We start from the raw sequence: 25,703 nt of genomic DNA on the forward strand, positions 1-25,703 counted from the left end.
CTCCTATTGGCTGAGAAAGTGAGAGACGAGTGATTTGACCAATAGCATCCAGGATGGGCGGGCGCAGCAAGTTCATGTCATCCAATCACACGCACCAGCGTTGAAAAAGAGGAGGAGCTCCTGCACGTAATCTGGAAGTGGCGGTTGTTTCAGTATGGCGTCTGTTGCTGAGGGAGCAAATGGCAGTGGATTCTACTGGATTCATGACAGTATCCTTACATTTATTCGTGTTTTTGTTCGATGAGTATGTTTAAATTAGTTATATTATTTTGGTTTAGCAAGCATAAAGGTTAACCGTGGTCAGTGGTCTGTGTGTATGGTGAGAGAAGGGAGGCTAATAACTTATTAGCGGATTTTCATTGTCAGCTTAACCGGACTCTAGTTTTAGTACACAAATCCGTAGTTGGCGTATACGGAACTACATGTACTGTTCTGAATGTATATATTATTATGAAGTTATATTATTGAAAAGACACAGACTGCATTGAACGTAGAACAGTAATATACAATACTACTGTAAAATGCATGCAACTACAGTTATTGTCTACAGCACATAACTGCATTTTATCATGTAGATTGGAGTACTGCTGCTGTAGTCTTATGTTATTGTCTTCAATAACTGTTTGCCATAGTTGTTTCTCTTATATTTTATTTAACTTGCATAGAATCAGATGAAGAACAGCCTATGGCTTTTGTTACAGGTGAGACTTGTCTATTTTAAAATTTTAGGTTGATACTGTTACAGTAAAATATCCTGTTCATCATAATGACACCTCATGTTTAATATTTGGAAACTGTCACTCCCATCGTCTTTTAGGGATGAGCAGGAACATCGGTCTGAAGTTTGGTTCAACAAATAATAAAGAGGGAAAGATAAAAAGGAGAGCTGGCAGCATGGAAAAAAGTGGCAAGAAACCAGGATTGCATCTGGCAATGCAAAGTGCTGAGATGGCGGCGGGAATAGCTTCCAATCAGAAGCTGCCTTCTGCTGTAGCCAAATCCAAAATAATTACACCTGCACCGGAATCAGACCTGCTTCCTCTCACTTCAGCCCAGGTGAGCATTGACTTATTAATATTTACAGTGGTTTTGTGGTGAAATGCTTCAGACTTTTCACAGTTGTCTGCAGGGATGCGAAAGAATCACCTTTAGCAGAAAATCCGCTAAACAGCCTTCCCAAATTTGAAATGAACATTGTTTATAAATCAACAAAAGAGAAGCTTTAAATGGAAGTTGTGATTGTCTTTTCTTACCTATTGTGATTTGTGACACATATCCGAGTGAAATGTCTTTTTGAACCAGAAAAAAATGTAGCGCCGGATGTGATTTTGTCCTTCTGGATTTGATTGGATCGTTGTGGTTTACTATTACTGTAATGTCATGTGAGTGACAGGTTGACCCACCCTTGTGCTGGTGAACATGTCATCAGAGAAGAGATGTCATTGCAAGGCAGAGGGGGAGTTATTTTGATTAAAGATTATGAGGGCACACAAATAAAAAAAACAAGCTATTAAAAAACAGGAATTTTCCATAAAAAAAAAAAAACAGGAAATTTCCTTCAGCAAATGCAAATCTAATTCTCTTTGACAGTCATAAATTGACAGGGTCATTTTTTTAGGATGTACAAAGAATCTCTCCAGGCTTGTTTATTTGATTTGTACATGAAATCCTCAGAAATTCTTGTTTTATAAAATTCAATAAAATTGAAAGTGTCTGTTCTGGATTGTAGACTCTCTTCAGCGATGCCCAAGCCAAAAGTAAGCCATCGCTGAAGGATCTCTGCCCAGAGGACAAGCGTCGGATTGCCAATCTCATCCAGGAGCTGGCCAGGTAAAGCCCTCTCATTATAGTGATCTGATGCTTTTTAGACTGAATGAATGATTACAGTAGACCTCAAGCCAATGTGATTTACTGTGCATGGTGATACAGCAGTGGATCCGATTTTGTTTGTGTTTCTTTTCAGAGTGAGTGAAGAAAAAGAGGAATCTGTACAGAAACTCAGGGATGAACAGGAAACCTTTGAGAGAAAAATCCAACAGTTAGAGCAACAAAACCAACTCATCGTGCAAGAGAGAGAAAGTATCCTTTTACGACCGAAACGATAAGGATTCTCTGGTCGAGTTTAGGTTTTAGGCTTTCATGTAAATGAAATGCTGTCATCAATCACATCAAATTAACACTGATTACATTTCAATGGCAAACAATCAGTGGTATTTTCCTAGTTTAATCTAGTGGTGGTGGCTAGAAACAATCTTATATCACTATATAAAATTTTATTTCACAATATATTTATTTTTTGCTGATAGTTAAATAATTATTTATAAATGAAACATATCCTCAGCTATCATCCTTCCTGGTGATATTAATTCAGAATAGACATTTTTTTGGCTATGTGAGTAATTTAGATTATTTCATATATACACTACAACTCAAAAGTCTTGGGTCGGTTAGATTTTTAAAATTTTTTATACTTATTTATTTGATCAAAAAATACAGTAAAAACGGTAATATTGTCAAATATTATTATAATTTAAAATGGCTGTTTTCTATTGTAATATATTTTAAAATGTAATTTATTCCTTTGATGGCAAAGCTGAATTTTCAGCATCATAACTCCAGTATTAGTGTCACATGAAATTAATCTAATATGCTGATTTGGTGCTTATTATCAATGTTGAAGATAGTTGTGCTGCTTAATATTTTTATGGAAGCTGTGATAACAGCATTTATTTGAAATAGAAATCTTTTGTAACATTATTAAATGTCTTTGCTGTCACTTTTGATCAGTTTAATTCAAAAGTATTAGTTTCTTTAAAAACAACCTACTGGCAGATGGTAGTGTAATTCACAACGTAGTGACTCAAATCACTGTCCACCCTTTGGAAAAAGTGAAGGACTGTTTTGTATTTTAGACTGACAGGGGGCAGTGTTGTCTAAGCATTGGATTCATGTTCAGCCTTGTCGTGACTGCTGTAGGGGCAATATAACCACAGGATGTCATTGAGACGGTTTTTGAATTACACTTGTGCTTGAAAAGGTGAGGATCCACTTTCTTTGGCATCATGTGTCACATTGGACTACACTGATATTGGATCTTTCATTGAAGATGAAGTAGGCTTTATTTGTAGCATGTAACAGACTAACAACAAAGAGAATGCACACTGTAACGTTTAATATTTACTATTTTAGATGCCAGTTTTTGAGCTCAGGGATAAGACCCGTCCTTGGTTTGGGTTGAACTGCTTTTAATTTTCGTTTGAAATTGAAAGGGCTGGCACTGATCACATGACCACTGGGAACAGCGTGGGTTTCTTCTCATGCCAACCTGTCATCCGACTGGCACATCACAAACTTCGCACAGTTCGGATGCTCGTTTTTTTTCCTTGTGGCTCTGCCAGCTTTGGTGATCTTGCTTTGGTCAAAAGACATGGCGAATCATCAGTTTCGTCCAACACTGTGAAATACGAAGAGCAATCGCAGGCTGCTAAATTGCAGAATTGGCAGGCGAGCTCAGAAATTAGGCGAGCTCAACTCAATTAAATGCACTTTGGCTCCACGGCCTGGCATTTCCACTAAAATTCAAAACTCCATTAAAAAGAGATTGTAGTGCAAGACAAACTCTATGAAAGCCCCCTGTGGAGACAGGGCGGTCTCTAAAGGTATCAGACAGACATTGGCCCACAGAGCTGTTCTTAAAGGGATAGTTCACCCAAAAATGAAAATGATCCCATGATTTACTCGACCTCAAGCCATCGTAGGTGTATATGACTATCTTCTTTCAAACACATTCGGAGATATATTTAAAAATATCCTGACTCTTCCATGCTTTAGAATAGTAGTAAATAAGAGGTAAGACTTTGAAGCCCAAAAAAATGCATACGGCTCCAGGGGTTTAATAAAGGCCTTCTGAAGTGAAGTGGTTTTTGTAAGAAAAATATTCATATTTAAAACTTTATAAACTATAATAACTAGCTTTTGGCAGACGGTTGTACACATCGATTTGCAGTGAAGAGTAACCCCTGACCCAACGCATGATGCAGTGATGAACGCGGAAGCGCAGAGGATAGAGCAAAACAAAACACCGGTCTTGAATCCTGCGTCATACATAGCATCAGACGTTGCTCTTGTGGCGCAAGTCAACTTGTGCAGAATGCGTACGGTCATCTGTAGTTGTAAACATGGATATATTTCTTTTTTACAAAAACCCATCGCTTTGCCGTATGGATTATTTTTATGATGGATGGATGCATTTTTTTGGGCTTCAAAATCACGCCCCTCCCCATTCACTACCATTATAAAGCTTGGAAAAGCCAGGATATTTTTAAAATATATTGCAGATTGTGTTCATCTGAATGATGATAGTCATATACACCTAGAATGGCTCGAGGGTGAGTAAATCATGAGATAATTTTCAGTTTTGGGTGAACTATCCCTTTAAAGGTTAAGGGGGACACAAAAATACAAACTGAGTTATGAGGGTCTGTGAAGAATAATTGCTCGCATTGTCTCCATCTCATCTGCCAGGATTGCGAAATTATAAAAAGTTACATTCTGAGCGTTGGAAGAATTTGAAGCTCGTGTACGGAATGAAATTAGAATTTTCTCAAGCCCGTCTTTGGCATTCCACACCACGTCTCCGAGTGGTAGATTCTATTACAGAGAAGCTCGCAATCTTTGTTCTTCACAAGGAATTTACATCAAGAAGCACGCAAGACACAAAGGAGAAGTTGAATGCATTCATCAATATCATTAATCTTATTGAAGTTTGCATGGTCGCTTTTTCCGAACGCTGTGGATGGATCAGAGGAGCAGAAGTCCTTTTGTAATAGTTTGTTTGACTAGTTCTGAATCTGTGCATCCTGGCGGGATGAGCTTAGGTGGGGCGTAAGCCCTCACAGAAATGCCACTTAATCACAAACCCTCTGCTCGCATATTGTTTATGACCAATTAGTTTTGTAGACGCACTAATAATTGGAAGTAATAAACCACATGCTCGCAGCAAACGAAGTCTCATGATATATAAATAATCAAATCATCATTGGCTTGGTGAGTCATTTTTCACTGTTATTTAAATCGAAGCATGTGGTTGAACTGTCCTCCTATCGATTTACATCTCAACCTACACACGCAGACCATCCGGCCGAGAGGCCCCGTAAAATATTCTCTTCGGCGCAATTTTGTTCTATCTCGAGGTGGATTTCATTATTTTATTTCTGCGCTGGCTGACAGGGGAGTGAATCATGTTGACAGCGCCTGTCTGAAATATCGAATGCAAACTCTGATTTTGTGTATTTTTGGATGGGGGTGGAGACACACCGTGCCTGCAGCTTTCTTTTCTTCTGATGTAGGCCCTCGGAATGAGCTCTGATTGGCCGGCAGCCAACAGAGGTGCCTGCACGGCGGGAAGCGGGAGAGAATCTTATCAGTCCCGCTCCAGTCGCTCCAGATTACCAGGCGCTGAGCGTTCCCGCACGCCCTTCTGTTAATGTATTAATATGTGTGTTTACGCCCAACCTGTCTATCGGAGTATCGGAAGCCTCTCGTCAGCTGCGAGGTAGATGCCTGCGTGCGATGCGCTCTATCTATGAGACAGGCTCTTCGTTCTCATTACAAATGAGAGGCCTATTTATGGTAAGGGTCCTTGTTGAACAGTTACTCATTTTATACCTGCTATTACACAGAGGTTTGACATCCAGCTGTCATAAAGGACATTGTTTGTTAACACCTCAGGATTTGATATCCCTTTGTATCCTCTCATTTTAGACAGTCAGATGTTGACTAATGAACTTGAATGAGCTGAAATAAAAAAACTCGATGGATTTAGGTAAGATATTTTCACCCATATTCGTAACAAGGCCTCAACAGTCAATTTGGGGTTACGCTTTCTTTTTGTTATCTGAGCATGCGAAGCAAGGATGTCAAACTCATGTTTGCGTCACCTGACTTTACGTGGGTTGCGTGTGTACACAACAGTTTAAACGTTTGTGGTTGGATGGTAAGATTTTTCCAAAATGTTTTTCCAAAAATGACAAATGTGACCCGTGCTGGCTCAAGGAGTCGGAATGTGCACCGACTAATCTCGAGCTACAGGCAAAACAAGTATAAAAAAAAAAAAAAAAGTCAATTTTGGTCGAATTTGAGGTTTTCACAAAAATGAGTTCATTACGACCTTGTCTAGCGATCCCAATGCTCCAAACTGCAATAAAAAATCTAAAAGTATGTTTAAGTATGTTTTCTGAGAGGAGTACCTTTCCTTTGACCATGAAAATAAAATTTTTCTCTGCTCGCGTCTTGGCGAGTATTCGTACAAAAAAAATGGGGAAAAATATCTGATGTTTATCATTATATTAAATTTGTGTGATACAGTAGGCCTAGGCTATCTGTTTCATTAATGTTAATCAAACAAATGTGGAATTATGGAAAAAAAGTTGAAAATATATATCTATTTTTTCCTATAGATATGGGTTTTGACTTGGTTTGTGCCAAATTTGGTGGTATTACCAGGGATTTTAAGGTTTGGTTGCTAGGTGATTTTGTTTTGGAACCTTGAAACTAACTCGATTGTTCTCAAAATTGACTTTGCTGACTCTATCGGTGTAGCTCAGTCAATTTTTGTCGGATTGCAACAAATCATACATCATTTTGGTTTTTAAGGTTTTTAATAGAGAATGTGAACTCATTTTTGAAAAAAATGCTCAATGAGACTCATTTTGCCAGCGCGGGTCACATATGTTGATTTTGTGATCAAGAAACATTTCTTATTATTAATGTTGAAAACAGTTGTGCTGCCTAATATTGTTTAATATTTTTGTGAAAACTGAAAAGTGCAACTTTTATTTAAATTATAAATATAAAATAAATGCCTTTACTAAAACTTACTCTAACTGTAAATCCCAAAAACCCAAAACATCTTATTGACCCCAAACATTTAAACAATAGAGTGTTTATCTTATATATAAAATAGACTTTTTTTTTTTGTATCTGATACAGTCCAGAATCAGTTTTTTTTTTTTTTTTTTTTAATTCTGCTTTAATAACCAATATTGGGGTAAAAGAAACGGGAGCAGATGAAATTTGCGAATTTGATTTATCAGAGGCCTTTATATTACATTTCTAATTACCAAATGAAATTGGCATTTGGGGAATATTAGAACCACTCACTCTCTTGGCTCTTAACTTTAGTTTTTAATAGTCTAATATATTTAATACTTCAATAATCTTAAACTGAGCATTAACACAAAGTTAGTCATTTGTTGTAATTGTATGGCTAATTGTAATTACAGGCCTGCTTCTCATTCAAACTGACAGCATTGAATCAGTGGTATTAGTGAATGGCATATTTATCTTTTTAAATCACAAATTTACATTATGTGAGAATACTGAATGTAGTATGTAATCAAGTGAAACGTTACCACTTTAAGATGCAAGCTGTAACGTGCAACACAACAAATTGAATAATTTATCTGTCCTCTATGACCTGTTTGACTTACTTTCTTCCGTGGAATGCAAGAGAAGAAGACAACACTGAACCCCATTGACTTTCATTGTGTGGACAATTCATTATTTATTCTGCAGAAGAAAGTAAGTCCTACAGGTCTGGAATAACATGGGTGAGTTGTCATTTTTGGTGAACTGTTCTGTAATGCACTATATTGCTTAGCAACCATAAGGAAATTATTATACAAATACTGCATTATTTAAATGTATTATTGAACATTGGTGTCCTGGTTCGTTCTTATACCAAAAAGCCAGTGAGATTTTACCACTTCACCTTGCCTTTACCATGGCAAAACTCACTAATGCATGGCCTCTTGTGGGTTATGAAATTCCTTCTTCTTTTTCTATTGTGCAGTATTCTGGAGATTTTAATACTAGCCTTTGTTTTTAGGTAAGATTTACCGTGGTTATCTTATGGGTATTGGATTGAGAGGCTGTTGAGCAGAGGCTGGATTTAGTGCTTATTGACATTGTAATAACAGAGATATGAGGACTATAAATAATCTCTATATCGTTCTAACTTTCAGTCGGTTTGATCTGTGTTGCCCCTCTCGAGTTCCTGGGCCTTGAGGTATTATGATGATCTCTGAGCGGTTGTGTTTTGCAGCCAGGCTGATTATTAAGAAGAAAGACGAAAAAAGTCGCTTTCCATTATTGCTTTCCACGTTGGAAAATTAGATCTACCGAATGGATTTCTGCAGAGCTTGTGAGAGCAAGCGAGCGTACGTCACGCTGTCATTAGTCGGCGCAGTCGGCGTGTCTGTGGTTCTGCTCCAGATCAGTTGAGTTCTGCCCAATGCTGCATACGTGCCAGCTCTCTCTGTCTCACAGCCTGGCATTCTGCCCACCCCTGCCCAGCCAGACCCAGATGGAGGAGTGTGTGAAGCCCTCGCCCCGAAGAAACACTTCTATCTCTTCTCTGCAGTGCTGCTGTCTCTTCTTGCTTTCTTCTCTGTCTGTGCACTTTTTCAAAAAGTCACAAACATGACTCCAGGTATTGGCGGCTGAGATTCAGCCAGAGAGACTCAAATGTCAGGAGCCAGAGTAGAAGTCCAACTGGTCTCCTCTTCTTGATATAAGGACACTGGGCAACTGAGCTTTCGGTGGGAGAATTCTTTTCTTGTTTTAAGTTCTTCTTGTAGCTTTTCCTGTTATACCTAAACTTATTCAATGGAATTTTTTTATTTTAGGATGTTTAAATTGTACGTGGCCAGTTGTATTTTATTTTGAACTTTTGTTTTTCAACAAAACTGCATGACACAGATTCAGACAGATTTTTTTGGCATTCTCTGAAAAAAACTTATAAATGAATTGCATCCAGATCATAACATGTGGTTTTAAGCACTGTACAAATTACCCTTGGTTTATACCATATTCAGTGTTGGTACTGATACTGCATGATACCAGTTCAGATTTTTTGGTGTTCTCTGAAAAATTGTATAAATGAATTTCATCCAAACAAATTTGCCTAGCCATATGAATAACAAAAATATCACCTCAATATTTTATTTATTATTTTATTTGTTTTTATTTTATTTTAATTTATTTTTTTATTTATTGTTATTTATTTTATATTTGCCTAGCCATATGAATAACAAAAATATCACCTCAATATTTTATTTATTATTTTATTTGTTTTTATTTTATTTTAATTTATTTTTTAATTTATTGTTATTTATTTTATATTTGCCTAGCCATATGAATAACAAAAATATCACCTCAGTATTTTATTTATTTTATTTGTTTTTATTTTATTTTAATTTATTTTTTTATTTATTGTTATTTATTTTATAGTTGCCCAGCCATATGAATAACAAAAATATCACCAATATTTTTTTATTTTATTATTTATTTTATATTTGTTTAGCCATATGAATAACAAAAATATCACCAATTATTATATATTATCTTTTTTTTTTTTTTTTTTTTTTTTTTTTTTTACCCTGTCAAAGTGCAGACCACTGACCTAGACCAAGAAAGTCTCTTGAAACATTATTTGCTTTGCCTCTCAAGCTTGATGATATCAGCTTTGGGCATTTCAAAATATATTTGAGTATTTACCTTGACATACAGCTGATTTTACAGTTACTAGTTACCTTTGGGGCACTACTTTGAGGGAGGTTCTTTCCTTTTGTACCTTATGTATAAAGTCTCCTGCCTACTCAGCATTAGGTTGGCAATACTACATTGGGGGAAATGGATTACCATGTCTGGCTTGGTAGGAGAGAGAGAGTTTTATTCTAAGTGGAACAGTGGCAGAGTTATCCAGTGCGTGTTGACCCTTGACCCACGGCACAGGCCTGCAGCAGCAGTACAGAGAGTGTCAGGAGCTGCTGGGACTCTATCAGCAGTACCTCTCCCAACAGCAAGAGAAACTCAACAAGTCTATCACACTGCTCAATCAGTCCTGCTCCCACAGCAAGGTGAGTACTAAGAGAGAGCGTATCTGTGTGTGGGAGAGCGATAGAGAGAGTCCACAAATGGCTCAGACTGAACATGTGCGTGCACCGAATTTGTATCCTCTATACTTTGTTGGATCAGTCAAGGCATTGTATAACCATAGCAGGTAGAAATTCATTTGTGTGATCCACTATCTTTATATCCTTGCAGACCAACCAATTTATCAGCTTATATTTGGCCATTTTGAGATTGTGAATGCTCGCCTAGAAATTTTTTCTTTTTCCGTAAAAGTAAATATTGGATGAATTACTAGAGGGTGCAGGACACTATAGTTCATTTATGTAAGTGAGGATAGAAAAATAAAGTAAACTGTGACATACTGTATTATACCCAAATATTCTTCATACAGTGGACTACCAGTAAAATTGATATAAATTTGGAACCAAAAATTATTCAGACACTTTGACCTGACCATGTTTTGCTCAAGTGTTATCTGAAATAATTAAGATTAATTTTTCTGACAGTTTAACTCTGAGATCTTGTCATATTTTATTACCATTTTTTAAACTGTATTAATGAATGAAATGTTCAAGGTGTCTGAACAAATTTTGGTTTATAATATAATAACAATATATAACAATACTGACCTTGAATGTATAACGATAACAGGTGCTTGGAAGTCCACCAGTAATTCCCTAGATTAGATTGTGCTTGGCCAGTTGTATGTAATTTCTCCGGCTACAGATTTTTTTTTTCCCTGTGTTTGTCCTTGTGTCTTGCACAAAGAGAGAGATGAGACCACCAAGGTTGCAGTTGTATGAAACATGAAATGGCATTCATGATTCATTTTACTTCTGTAATGTTACATTTTGAAATGAAAGAAAATATTTGAAAAGAAACAAATGAATCAATGCCACATATTATCCATCTGAGGTTGTTTAGACATCATCTGAATTCACTGCTGTGGCAGAATATGTACGTTTGTATGTATTTTTACACATATTTGGAACAATTTCTGCAACAGAACTATTCATATGAATTCTCAATTTTCATAAATAAAAATATATAAAGAACTTTAAAAAGAAATTATAAATGAATTGCGTCCAAAAATTTGTATCATTGTATGAATTAAAATAACAAATGCCCTGTATCTGGGGTGACTATTTAGTAATATGAAAAGTTCCCTTAGTTAGAATCTTTATTCAAAACTAGTGTATTTATTTATTTATTTCTACCCACAGACCACTTTTTTATGACCACTTATAAATCTTTCATGACCACCAGTGACACATCCTGTCTGAAGAGGGTAACTAACAGATATTTAACAAATAATAAAAAAACCCCACTAAATATCTACCTCCCTTTTATTGCTCAAAACTATCATAGGTCTCTGGGTTTTTCATGATGATGGCAACGTTGCTCACAGCAGGCGATTTGAAGTCCAACAGTAATTGCCTTGAAATGTGTTGGAGGTGAATTTTTTACAAAAGCACTGTTTTGATGGCTTTAGCGGTGGTGATTTTAAAGGGGGTGGATTTAGAGAAGCATCCTCTCAGAGAGGGGATTTGGCATGCTGACACTTTAGCATCTATAACTGTTAACCTGTCAGCGCACTGAAACCCTCTCAGAGAAGTTCCATCTCTAAATTCATCCCCTTTAAAGCACTGTTACTAAAAATATTAAAGCTAAAACAAAACTCAATAACCGAAACTGTGGAACTCATATGTTGTTTTAGTTTAGAACGTGCACCTTGTGCACCCTTCATCTTAAGCTTGTATAAGGGAAATGAGCTTGTCCTCTCTGAAACCTTGGCTGTGAGTAATGTATGTTTACATGCTCCACGACCTCCTCTTGAATTAGTCAGTGGCCCATTTCTGTCCCCTCAGAGGCGGACGATTCTCCTTTGTCCTGAATGTTTATCTCTTTGGTGATTGACCTTGGGTTGCGTCCTCTTGGGATGAGCCCACCCTCTCTGACTCCCTTGAGTAAAACCTGCTTTCGTTGCTACATTATTAAAAGGTCAGAGGTGACGTGTATAATTTCTCTACCTCTGTTCCGTCCCACAGATTCCCAGTAGCGAGGGGGTGCTCAGGAGGACTTTGGGTGGGAGAGGAACTGCTTTGGATGGATCTTACTTGGACCTTCCTTCATCAGGAAGTAAAACCGAGAGAGGTGGGTCTGTGGAGTGCGCTCATTCTTTCTCAACAGGACCTTTCAGCGCACCCTCCAGCAGCGAGCAGAACTGCGAAGTCTATGAAAGGCACACCAATCGCAATTCTGAAGGTGGACATAGTGATCCCAGGTTCTCCAACAGTGAGCCCTCAGCCTGTGATGCCTTGAAGCTGCATGTTGCCTCTGAACCCAAGTGCTCTCATCAGTGCCACAGAATGGAGAGTGACAACATTCATGGTGCTAATCGAACTGGACTAGCGCTACCACCTGGTCGGGAGAACTGGGAGGAGAAACGACAGTGTCTTCTCCTGCACAAGAAACAGCTGGAAATGGAGAGGGAGAGAATTCAAGCTCGGTTGGCTCAACAGGAAGAGAAACTTCTGCTCCAGAACCAGCAACTCCGTCAGTCTTACCTTCAGTACAGCAAGTAAGAGCCTGGCACAGGCCCTTTGTTTAATGACCAAAAATGCACAGACGTTCATGCACCTAGAAAGTATTTCTAGTGCACTGTACTATAATCATGATTTTTCTCATTATAAAAACAGAGATAAGTCCTGCTATTTTCTGTGGTAATCGACATTATGGCATAAATTCTGTTAATACAGCCTAACTTGAATCGAACCATGAAAATTCTTTTAATTTGTCTCTTTTGAAGGCTTCAGCAAGCAACTACAACAAACTCTGAGAAACCCCTAAATGGAGACAGCAGTTTTAATGAAGGTCCACAGTCCTGTTTTGTAATGGATCAGGTAACACACAGGTAAAGATTGACTTCAAAACTGCATTGAATGCAAAAAGGGATGGAGGGATAAAAATAAAAGATAAAAATAAAAATCTTTAAATATGCAAAAGTTCCTTGTTCAAAAGATTGGGGTCGGTGAAATGCATCACAGTTTTTACAAAAATATGAAGCAGCACAGCTGTTTTCAATATTGATAATAATATACAGTACAGTCCAAAAGTTTGGAACCACTAAGATTTTTAATGTTTTTAAAAGAAGTTTCGTCTGCTCACCAAGGCTACATTTATTTAATTAAAAATACAGTAAAAAACAGTAATATTGTGAAATATTATTACAATTTAAAATAACTGTTTTCTATTTGAATATATTTCACAAAGTAATTTATTCCTGTGATGGAAAAGCTGAATTTTCAACATCATTACTCCAGTCTTCAGTGTCACATGATCCTTCAGAAATCATTCTAATATGCTGATCTGCTGCTCAAGAAACATTTAATGTGTACAATTGTACAAAATATTTGTGTACAATATTTTTTTTCAGGATTATTTGATGAATAGAAAGTTCAAAAGAACAGTGTTTATCTGAAATCTAATCTTTTGTAACATTATAAATGTCTTTACTGCCACGTTTGATTGATTTAATGCATCCTTGCTGAATAAAAGTATTAATTTCTTTAATTTCTTTTCAAAAAAATAAAAATAAAAATTCTTACTGACCCCAAACTTTTGAACGGTAGTGTATAATGCTACAGAAGCTTTGTATTTCAGATAAATGCTGTTCTTTTGAACTTTCTATTCATCAAGGAATCCTGAAAAAAAAGTACACAACTGTTTTCAACATTGAAAATAATCATAAATGTTTATTGAGCAGCAAATCAGCATATTAGAATGATTTCTGAAGGATCATGTGACACTGAAGACTGGAGTAACGATGCTGAAAATTCAGCTTTGCATCACAGGAATAAATTACTTTGTCAAATATATTTAAATAGTACACAGTTATTTAAATTGTAATAATATTTCACAATATTACTGTTTTTTACTGTATTTTTAATTAAATAAATGTAGCCTTGGTGAGCAGACGAAACTTCTTTTAAAAACATTAAAAATCTTAGTGGTTCCAAACTTTTGGACTGTACTGTACATTATTGAGTACCAAGTCAGAATGTTAGAATGATTTCTAAAGGATCATGTGACACCTATGGCTGGAATAATGACTGCTGAAATTTCAGCTTTACTATAACATACATAAATGACATTTTAAAATATATTAAAATAGAAAAGATATGTTAAGTTGTAATAACATTTCATAATATTATTGTTTTTAGTGTATTTTTGGTCAAATAAATGCAGCCTTGGTAAGCAACTCCAACTTTTAAATGGTATCCTTCTTATTCAGCAGTGAAATGAAAGAGGGAGAGTCACACATTCTGCAGGGAAGTGTTCGACAACCATTAAGTAACATACAGTCACAGGAACACACTTCAAGTATTCAGCAACCTACACCCAAGCTTTCACGAGGTATGTTCACAACAAATTATGCTGAATGTTATTCCTTTCTGCATTTTACTTTACCTTCTTAATTGGAAATTTGCATTACATCCTTTCAAGAATCTCTCTCTTTTTTTTTTCCCTGCAGAGATCTCCATTATCAAGAAGGATATGGCCACTTCTCCTGTGATTCCAGAAAGCTTCCAGACATCTGCTCTTCCCAAAATCCCCCCTCTTGGCCTTCCCAGCACTCCACAGGCCTCCAGGTGAGTTAAAGGTCCCGTTCTTCGTGATCCCATGTTTCAAACTTTAGTTAGTGTGTAATGTTGTTGTTAGAGTATAAATAAAATCTGTAAAATTTTAAAGCTCAAAGTTCAATGCCAAGCGAGATATTTTATTTAACAGAAGTCGCCTACATCGAACGGCCAGTTTGGACTACATCCCTCTACTTCCTTCTTTAATGACGTCACTAAAACAGTTTTTTGACTAACCTCCGCCCACAGGAATACACAAAAAAGGGGGCGTGGTCTTGTTGCGCTTCCACGGAGAAGAGCAAGAGTTGCGTTTGTAGAGTGTGTTTGTCGCCATGTCGTCGAAACGCTGTTATTTTCATCCCGCAGTCCAATCACCTTTGTTTGGCCTTCCCAGGGACGCTGTACTTAGAGATCAATGGTTACAATTTATGTTTAACTCGGTTCCCGAAAATTATAATCCACATGTAAAACTATGTTTACAATAACACTGAGCGCATGCATCTCCACATTATGGTAAGAGGCGTGACTTTTCCGGGCAAGGTTCGCTAAGCTGCTGTCGAATCACAACACAGGAACCGCTGGCACAATCAGAACTCGTTACGTATTTCTGAAGGAGGGACTTCATAGAACAAGGAAGTCATCAGCCCGTTTTTATGACAGTGGAAACAGCGGTATACAGATAAGTAAATTATGTGAAAAATACTGTGTTTTTTTACACACGAAACATGAACACATGTTATATTGTACACTATAAACACAATCAAAGCTTCAAAAAACCACGAAAAACGGGACCTTTAAGGTGCCCCTCAGGGTTCTGTCTTTGGTCCACTCCTGATTTCTATGCCATGGATTGGCTTCTTTATACACTTATTTAAGTCATCCCAGCCTGTATAGGTCCCGCCCAGCTGTTTAACATAACCAATGAGTTTTTCCACAACATTTCTGTATTTATAGATGAGTAAAACATTTAATTTTGCCATTTGCCATTTATGCAGTCACTCTGCCAATTTACAATTCTGTAGAGAGGCTGCTGTTGGAATTTAAAGATGGGGGAAACTGGTGCTTGAGAGAAGCCACTTTCAGGAAACTCAATGAAAAGAACCATACAAGTAAATGCAATTTAACAAGTTCAATTCAAAGAGTAGGAAATGACAGCAATTTTGGCTCAACAGCACAGCAGGGGCCAAGCCCATGTATTAATTGTGTTTTTGGAGTCCCTGCCTTTGTGATAGAGCTACTTAATGCGAGAATGTGCAATAGGAGAAGGGGAAGGAGAAGTGGTATGTGGGGGAATCTGAATAAAATGGGGGAAAAAGGGAAAAGTGAAGGAAGAGGAAAAAAAAGAGGAAGCTGGTTTGGGCCGAACGCAGTGCGAGGCCTGTTTGATGAGTTAAATGAAGATTTTTGCCGGCCAGCGCTGAAGCTGACAGGAGCCAAGCTGAGTCCCATTAGCTGGCGTAGCAGGGCCCAGCAGCAGGTGTAATTGAACCGAGTCTTCCAGCTCGGGCTGAGAACGCGCCGCCTCCCTCAGCTTAATGAGAAAGAGTGAGGCAGAGAATGAATCACTGACCGCTAGCGCGAGACACACTCTGGGATAGGGAAGGAAATTCATTACCGTTTTCTTTTAACGTAGAAAGGTAATTAATGTGACAGCATGTCTTTTTTTCCCTCCCCCAACCTTCACTGCGAGAGAATGAGCATGTCTCGTTTAGTGCGCCATCTCTGAAAAATGCAGATTATTTGTAAGTCGTTTGTTAGGCGTATTTCTTCTTTTTTTTTCTAGGAGAAAATCTGCTGACTTCAGAAGTAATTGCCTTTTTTTCTTCCTCTGTTATATGTTATGGTGAATATTTTGCATTAATATGTTTTTTTCTGTCTCCGACGTTTCATTACCGAGCCAGAACTTTTACAGGGGCCGGGAAAATTAGGATGCTTTGTGTGCAGCCATGATATTTGTGGGAGGCATACCAAGAGAATGGGAATTGAATACTTTTGTATGCTTAATATGTACCAGGGAACTTGATGAGGGCCATATGTGAACTGAGACTAGGGCAGAGATGTGTCTCTTAATGAACAGTGACCATTCCAGATTCACCTTTCATTGTGACTCAAGCAGCTTTGAAGCATTAAGTCAAAGATATGTGATAAAATAGGCAATGAAATAGATCTGTAGTTAGACATTTCTCCTAGGACTGTCAATCAATTAATGATTTTAGCTGAATTAATGTTATGCCAGTTTAGTAATCGCACTCGTCAATATTTACTCTAGACTGAATTGCTCAAATGATGGTAAGAAAATACCAAAAAATGAATGGGAATAGAACATTACATTTCTGTACTTGCATCTGTCGCTCTAGTCATATTTTGATTTAAAAGGACACACTTGCCTTTGTTGATGATCTTGATGATGGTTAGTAGAGCATCATGGGAAACCTCCCTCACACACTAATACCAAACAGGGCAGCGTTTCCCAATCGTAGCTCCACTGCCACCAATGGAGCTACGATCAACTTAGGCTTAAGATGCTTTTGGGAAACGCTAGCCAGGCACATAAACTCTAACAAGATGACCGTTTACCCTAACCAGCACTACGGAAAGTTTATGTATGGACGATAAATGTTTTATTGTATCCCACTGTCTGGAGGGTACTTTTGCATTATTCAAAGCCAAACCTGATTTGAGGAAATCAATGAAGTGTGTCGTTTATTTATTTATTTTTAAGAAGCCAGAGGTTGGATGCTGCCAGGCTGTCTCCTGGACAACCTCAAGTCTGATGGGTCTGATGCCACAGGGACACACTTTAGAAGAACAACCAAATGCCCCTGTCAGCCCACAATGAATCAATAAACAAGCTCTGTATTACTACAAGTTTGCCCTGGGGAAAAAAGTTTGGGTTAATGAAAATGATTATGGATCTTGTGTTTGCTAGAGATCATAACATTTCACTCCACCTGAAACATGTTGTTTTGTGTTTTGGAATTCAGGGATTTTAAGTTTTTGCCAAGGCAAGTGTCACTATTTCTATTTTTCATAGTAGGTAGGGATGTTTGTCATCCCTTTTGTGGAGAGTAATGATCGAAGAGAGGTATGTGCTATTACTTTTCTTAGCAACCAGATTTACTATTTTCACATGGTGGTCTATGAAACTGTCATAAAATTCCTCGCATTGATAAAGAGATCACAGAGACTTTGTGTTTGGCTCCTTCGACTTAGTTATTATTTTTTTTATTTTTTTACTATTCATGTTACTATTTTGTATTACTATTTCTGTTAAATAAATTCATACCACCATGATGGTGTATTTTGCATTGCAGGCTCCGCTCACATTTCCCTTTTGAAAATATAAAAATCTTGTTCGAGTTGATCTCGCTCAGGAGAGTGGACTGCACTGTAAGTGTCACAAAAGAGGGAAGGCAATGAATTATGCAGTCGGACTGATAAAACTCAACAAGCTCTGCAAGAGTCGTCAAAACAATACACTTATCAAACCACGTCCTTCTTTCAAATTACCTCCACCTTTTTAAATTAACCTGTGCAGACTTGGGCCATCTCTTGTAAACTTCTCTTCACTTTACAAGGGGAGCAAAAACTGTGTATCATTAAAATTTTCAGGGCTGTTTTGATAGAGCTGAAGTGAGAAATGTCAGTGCTCCTGTCCATGGCCTGTGCTTCTCCTCAGCTTACTATTGATTTGAAAGAAAATTGACATGCAGTTCTGTCGGTATTTGCCTTTTAGGATTTTTATATTACTGTTTGGGTACAAATTTGTTTGGGCTCTCAGGCGTGACGGACATTTTTAATGAGAACAGTAAAATAAGTTGAGTCAGAGGCAGAGGAAACTGATAAACTGTCTTTTGTTTGGAATTATTGAAGTAGAACCTGATTCTTTCTCAGTGTCTTTCACCCTCTCTCTGTATTTTACTCTTCCTCTCTCTCATTGATGAGAGTAGGAGCTTGAGGTAACGCGTTAACCTGTAGAGATTCTCGTATATTGTTTATACCATGTTGTGATTTCAAAAAACCACCACAGCGCAGAAAACTACAGCCTGTTCTTCAAAAGAGTATTGCAAACGGCTGTATATATTTTTGTATTCATTTAAAAAATATATATATTTTTTTGTATTACTTTTTTAGTTTTGTAGAATTTAAGAATTTAGTAATTGATTTTATTTTTCTCTTCAATAATCTATAGAGTTAAATACTGCTATTGTACTCTTCTTTTCCAGGCATCTTGAACTCTGTTCCCAACCCCTAGCTGATCCGTTGAATGAACAGATAGCTTTTGGGATTAGCAAACCTCCTCTTAAGTGATATTAATGTCTCGTGGTCATTCGCCAGTGGACCTTGTGAAAAGCAATGAAAGCTTTTGGGTAAATATGACTGCCAAACACATTAGCATTCTCTCCGGCAATTTCCTCCTACCAACGCCCTAACATTCCCCTCCCCCGCCCAAACTACACCTACCCCTTCCCTTGTTATAGATTGTGACCGGCGGTAAGAAATGCATTATTCATATCGGCAATGTCGTCCGTTGATGGATGGCTGTTTGAGAGGCCTGTCCGTTAAATAAATCAACAAATAAAAATGCTAATTCTCACATTTCTAGAGGGAGCCTTGCCAAAGTCCCACCCCGTCAGCCTTCCACCCTCAGTGTATAGGCTCTCTTTCTCTTTTCCTCTGATGCACATGTGCAAAAGAATTGTCGGATGACAATCGATTGTCATTCGCCAAAACGACAAAATGAGACTCCCAGATTGGACATTACTGTCATTGTCGTAGCACTGGATTAAAACGAAACCTAGATTCAAGTTTCAGGCTTAAAAGCAAAAGAACATTAAGCAGCTTGATCCATTATGATGTCATGAAATATTTGTAACTTTTTTTTTTTTTATTCTGAGTGAATATATGAAGTTGCACACTGACATTCAGTGAGCAAGTCTCTTTCTCAGACAGTCTTGTAACTGGCTGTGTAATCGCTAGCAAATGTAATACTCCTGACAGATAAAGTGCAAATGTTGTTTGCTTTTGTTAGTTATGATCATAATTCCTGTTACATAATATTTATTGCAAAGTAATTTAATTATAAATGTCTCGTGTCTCATTTCTCATCAATGTCTCATCAAAGAGAGTGCACAAAAACATTTAGTGTAAAACTGCAAGTGTGAAATGAACCATTCTTGTATTACTGGAATATGGGTTGACGGGTTAACAGTGCAAAAACAATGTATGATTCAACATTAAAGGGTTAGTTCACCCAAAAAGGACATTTCTTTCATTAATTACTCACCCTCATGTTGTTCCAAACCTGTAAGACCTTCGTTCATTTTCGGAACACGAAATTATATTTTTTTATGAAATCCGAGGGTTTATGAACCGCAAATAGTCAGCAATGTCATTGCACCTTTCAAAATATTTAAGTGTAGGTATCATTACGGTTTTTATGATCTAGGTGTACATTTTACCTAGCCTGGATGGCAGCCGAACTTAGCCCCGCCCACAACATTCGGTCTGGACTCGATCCGTAGAGGAGTAATTATGCCCGAACAGAAACTGTTCGGACCAATCACATTTGTCAGGGCGATGATTGACAGATTATCACCAGAAACTTAATCAGTCACGTCATCAAAGAGCGCTTGGGTTGAATTAGTTTACAACAATGATGGCTGTTGTTGAAGAACTGAGATGTGTAGATTCCGCCATCGCGTCTGTTATAGAAGATATCGACAGCGCATTAATTGGCAAGTACTCCGTGTATGCTTAAATTCTTTTTACAACACCGGCAAAGATTGTTTACGCTCATCCTCTACTAGTTCCAGCATGTGTGCAGTTGAGTTCTGTTGACAACTATGCGTCACTCAACATACATCACTTACTCTGTAGCTCTGATTGGTTGAAGGTCTATCCAATTGAGGTCTTTCCTGGATCGGTTGAAATACGCCCCCATAATCAAAGCCCAATGGAGCAGTATCAGACTCATATTCGAACTAGAATTGAGTATGACCACGTCAGGCTACATTTTACCAGTTGTTACCTACAGTTTATACAAACATTATGGTCATCGACCAGTGGTTGATATCTCAAACATAATAATAGCGTGTTGAATAATACGATCGCATTATGATTCATTAAATAAATAGAACCGAATATCAGGGCTTTACTGAGTCATATGTAAACCTAGTATTTATATTTAAACCTAAAATTCATCTGAAACTCACGCACATGTTATGTGTTAAAATTGTAATCTTAGTTCAAATTAAACATTATGTATTATTACAACTGTATACATAATTTAAATAAGCATGTATATATTGTCTAATGCCCAGGTGGCATAAGCAAAAGCAGGCTGTGTAGTTGACATGGAGATAATATTTTGCAAAAGAAAAGAAACCTGTTCTTGATGCTAAATATTATCCCCGAACTTGCAGCTTCTGTCAAAAAACAACCAGACCGTTATTTCCGGCGTGACGATCGAGTCTGTCCCAAAAATACCTCTTAATGCGCCCTCGTGGACTCGCGCCAAGGGCCCTGTAGGTCTGCACTACATGACGTCACCAAAGCGTGCACTCTGAGGAAGTCCACAAGTCCGGAGTGTGCCATTTGGGACAGGGCCATTGACGTAGTGTCAACAGTAGTGTCAATAGTCGTTCATATTAAGCATTAGTCGACTAAATCCACATTTATTAATAAACTATATAAATCGGTAATAATGAGCCTTTTAATCCTAGACTTTTCATAAATTCAAAAGATGTATTACTCTTATCTGTATGACCAAAAAGTATTTTATGTGCAAGTGATTGCAAGCGCACTACTATTCAGCTTTCACAATCTGCACAAACACTTGAATAGCCCACTTTTTTCTAGGTTAAAGTTTAAGTGAGCGACCATGTAAAGTTGTTACTACTTGCATGTTTCTTATGGTAAGCCATATTTGAGGTTGATGAATGAGCGTTTGGAAGTCCTGCGCGATGTACTGTACTTACCATTTACACCTGCTGTTAATGATCTGTCTGTCACAGACTTAATGAGAAGGAGAGAAGAGAGTTACAGGATCACTGAACTAAAAATTACATTAACTTCTAAAGAATCCTAATACTAGGAAAGTTATTTATTTGAAAATATGTGAATGTCTCAGTACAGGATTATTTGTTTTTTCAGTACATTTCACTGTGGATTCTTTGGTAAATCAGTTGCAATTTCTGCAAAGGCTTTGCAAATAGATTTTTACTGTGAATCTCTCATTTAGGACAGTAAGCTATAGTTTTTTTTTTTCTGATGGCAGTAGGCAGAACAGCCATTATAGTGCAGCATATGTAGGTTTGTTAATGGTGAATGGTCACTGCCTCCAGAGAACAGGGTCAGAGCCGTAACAGTGGTTAACAAACTGCAGTGAGTCCAGGTGGTCTGTCTAAGGACCAGTTTCTCAAAGGTCTTCGTATTGTGTGAAGTGAGATCAACTGGCCTTTAGTCCTCAGGGAACCGAGGGTTTCCGATCTTTGGCAGCGGAACAATGCAGGATGTCTTCCAGAGCTAGGGCACCTTCATCAGTCCCAGCATGAAGGAGAACAGGTGCTCAGGAACCCCACCGAGCTGGCTGTGTGAACATGTGTTCAACACTCTGGGGATCAATCCGTCAAGCTTTAAAACTCATCTTTACCTGTGCAGAGATTCGTCAGTTTGCTCACTCCTCACCTGGTCAAGGAGTAGGTATAATTTTAGGTTTTAAAGGCATAGTTCACCTGAAAGTGAAGAGTCTGTCATCATTTATTCACCCTGATGTTGTTTCAAACCCATAAGATTTGAAATATTCTTTCATCATTTTTTTTTTTTTTTTTTTTTAAATATTGTGTTCCATGTAAGAAGGAAAAATGTGTTTAGGCTTTCTTCCATTCAATAACAATTGTTTGGGTTGCCAAGCCTCAAAAATGACAAAAAAGCAACATAAAGGTTGTCAAATTTACTGTTGTTTGGCAAATTCTCATGGGTGAAATCCAGTTATTTTAATAGGAATGCAAGCGTTTTTTTCACGTTAGGGCGAAAGATTTTCCTATGTAGATTTCACAACGGATTTAAGTTAGTTACACCGATTCGCTGCATTGACCAAGCTGTTAGGGTTCAAAGTGACTTCTGTGTGAGCTGTGCATCATACATCACTAAACTATTGACAATGGACCTTTTTTCCCTGTGAAATTGTACAGAAATTTCATTAATGTGATTGCTTTAAGGGTTAGTTCACCCAAAAATTAAAATTCTGTCATCAATTACTCACCCTTGTGTCATTCCACACCTGTAATGCTGCGTTCACACCAAACGCGAATAGAGCGTCAAATTCGCGTCTACCACGTCTAGTTTGCCGCTTGAACATTTTGAATGCATTCGCGCGTCTAGAGCGAAATAGACGCGCGTAAAAAACAAGCGTTTGAAGCGAAATTGACGCGCGTCCGAGGCGAAATCCGCTTCTTGTGGGAGGGGCAAGTGCTAGGTTGTCTGTTTGCAAGATGGCTGATGTTGATCGTGCGTTCATCGAGAGAGCTACCGCTTTGTATTTGCTCTGGAGAGCAGAACAGCGGCGTAGGGGTCAGCGTCGCGGGAAGGCCGCGGCTCGATAAACGTGTACGTGACTCAAAAGTGAAATGTGTATTTACAACTTACCAGGTTTCCCAATCTCCTCACCGACACTCTTCCAAGCGAGGTCCTTTTTATTCCTGTCTGAAGTATGAACTTGTGTCATAAATCTCTGGGTGACTGCTCACTGATAATATTAGTCGTTCCTCCATTTTGAATGAGTGACTCCGGGCGGGCCTGCCGCCACAGCAGCAAGCAGGCTCCTGATTGGTTAACGCGGCGCGAATTTACGCCAAAGTTCAAATTTTTCAACTCGGGCGTCAGACGCGAATTCGCGTCAAACGCGTAAATGCACAAAAAGCACCATTCGCGCGTAACGCGCGAAACGCTCAATTCGCGCCATTCGCGCGAACTAGACGTGCGAATGAGGCGAATTCGCGTCTTCCGCGCCGCGCTAAACGCCTCATTCGCGCCGCGAGACCTCCAGACGCGCGTAAACGCGTCTTTACATTGACTTAACATTGAAATCATTCGCGCCAGACGCTTTATTCGCATTTGGTGTGAACACAGCATAAGACATTTAATTAAGATATTTTTCATAAAATCCGATAGCTCAGTGAGGCCTGCATTGCCAGCAAGATAATTAACACTTTCAATGTCCAGAAAGCTACTAAAGACGTATTTAAAACAGTTCATGTGACTACAGTGGTTCAACCTTAATGTTATGAAGTGACGAGAATACTTTTTGTGCACCAAAAAAACAAAATAACAACTTTGTTCAACAATATCTTGTGATGGGCGATTTGAAAACACCGCTTCATGAAGCTTCGAAGCTTTACGAATCTTTTGTTTCGAATCAGTGGTTCGTAGCGTGTATCAAACTGCCAAAATCACGTGATTTCAGTAAACGAGGCTTTGTTACATCATAAGTGTTTCGAAATGTCAGTGGTTCACCACTGGGGGGCGTGACTTTGGCAGTTTGATACACGCTTCGAACCACTGATTCGAAACAAATGATTCGTAAAGCTTCAATTACAACTTCAATTTCTACTATAAAGTGGCATTTCGGTATATTCATGCTTTTTCTCACGGACGTCAGACCTCGATGGACTGAAAAGGAAAAAACTGAACCAGAGATGATTTCCATGTCAAAGAAGGCGAATCCTCAGAGCCACACCTACCTATTACATCATCGACACGGACCAATAGTAGTATTTAGGTGTTTACCAGCTAGAGCGAACTTTTCCAGAATGTTTGCTTTGACAAGCTGTTTCAAACTCCCGTAACGAACACAAAATAAATTTCACTTGAAGTATATCAGGGCCTTTAGAGGGAAGCTACCTAAGTAGGTTGTAAGCAGCTCACTTGGTTTTGGAACAGAGCTAATATGTTGCCCGAGAAGGATGGAAGTTTGAAGTTTTGACGACCTTTAATTTCTATTTACCTTTCTGTGAAAACCTTTTGAGATGTAGTTGGCTGATACTTTTATGATTTCATACCCAAAAAGTGTCAGACACAAAGGAAATAGTGGATGGCGTGTTTCTCAGTGTCTTGTATAATCACCACTATCATGACCATGAAGCAAATACTGCTTTCATATGTCAGAGGCACTCAGTGGATGGCACCGTTTTCTGCCTCTCACAGAAGCTGAGATCCCTTTCACGCGCACACACACACATCTGTATGAATACCCACTCATCCCTTCTGCTGCATGGATGCAAATCAATGCTGTTTAGAATGAGCAGTGAATTATGTTAGCAGCATCAGTGGAGCGTGCTTTAAGAATTCATGTTTTATATCTGAAATGTGCACGTCTGTACTCGATGAATAATTTATTAAGCACCTCGACTGAGGGGTTGAATCTTTATTAGCTTAATCTTTGTTTATTTATTCTTTTATTTATTTATATATCTCCTCGCTCAGCTCTTAGTTTTCCTTCCAAACTAGGAAAGAAAAAAAAAAAACGTGCTGGCTTGTACTTCATATCCACCCTAAGGCCACATGTTTCAAAGCCTGTGAAACTATTTCTCTAGTCAGATGCAACAATGTTGTTTTCATGTAGGGGAATCTGAGGATGTGCGGCTTTCTGAGCAGTATGTAAATTATCATGTTTTTTTTCTATCCCACTTGTCCACTTCTGTTCTGGTGTATAAAACAATTATGTGACATTTCCTGAGTCATGTTTTTTTTCCCCCTCATTGTTAGGTGGGATGATTCTTTGATGGAGCTGTTGGACATTTTTAGCCCTGTATCCAACCCAGAAAGATGCCGAATAAACCCCTCATCCCGGAAGACGTTCGTCGCCCCTCGGTCCTCTCAGAAGACCCTTTTCTCTCCTCTAGGCCCCAGTCGGTCCACTTTGCAAGACCTGGAGGAGAGTGAGATCTTAGAAGACATCTTTTTCATCTGTTGAAGGGTTGTAATGGTGGCTCAGGTTATACAAGAACTCATTTGAATGGTCATTATTATTCATGTGCTCTTAATTCTGCCTTTTAATGTCTTAAAATAATTATGGTCTTAATTTTTTTTTAACATATTCAAGTGTTGTTTCTGCCTTAATAAAATGTGTTTATTAATAAATGGTGG

General features: G+C 38.1%; 1 protein-coding gene across 6 annotated transcripts; it reads left to right on the plus strand.

The window, feature by feature from the left end:
* Positions 1 to 86: 86 nt before the first annotated feature.
* On the plus strand, positions 87 to 25,697 carry kiaa1328 (KIAA1328 ortholog). 6 transcript variants are annotated; one of them, XM_048167627.1, is made up of 11 exons: positions 87 to 209; positions 666 to 701; positions 818 to 1,056; positions 1,730 to 1,830; positions 1,964 to 2,079; positions 9,796 to 9,920; positions 11,964 to 12,496; positions 12,725 to 12,829; positions 14,210 to 14,331; positions 14,450 to 14,567; positions 25,323 to 25,697. In XM_048167627.1, exons 1-11 carry the CDS (start codon positions 155 to 157, stop codon positions 25,528 to 25,530), a joined length of 1,758 nt encoding a protein of 585 aa, XP_048023584.1. In that variant the 5' UTR covers positions 87 to 154; the 3' UTR covers positions 25,531 to 25,697. The 6 variants fall into 6 exon arrangements, with proteins under 6 accessions (XP_048023584.1, XP_048023585.1, XP_048023588.1 ...); XM_048167628.1 differs by having other exon boundaries at positions 14,213 to 14,331; XM_048167631.1 differs by lacking the exon at positions 25,323 to 25,697 and adding an exon at positions 18,782 to 18,902.
* Positions 25,698 to 25,703: the final 6 nt, after the last annotated feature.

The sequence above is a fragment of the Megalobrama amblycephala genome, linkage group LG18 (genome assembly GCF_018812025.1).
Source record: "Megalobrama amblycephala isolate DHTTF-2021 linkage group LG18, ASM1881202v1, whole genome shotgun sequence".
Lineage (NCBI taxonomy): Eukaryota > Metazoa > Chordata > Actinopteri > Cypriniformes > Xenocyprididae > Megalobrama > Megalobrama amblycephala.

What these genes read in the sequence shown, in the direction of transcription:
- kiaa1328 (XM_048167627.1), top strand. Translation starts at nt 155, where the DNA reads ATGGCGTCTGTTGCTGAGGGAGCAAATGGCAGTGGATTCTACTGGATT. An exon ending in GCCTATGGCTTTTGTTACAG is followed by an intron (nt 702 to 817) that starts GTGAGACTTGTC and finishes ATCGTCTTTTAG; the next exon opens with GGATGAGCAGGAACATCGGT. An exon ending in ATGGATCAGGTAACACACAG is followed by an intron (nt 12,830 to 14,209) that starts GTAAAGATTGAC and finishes CTTCTTATTCAG; the next exon opens with CAGTGAAATGAAAGAGGGAG.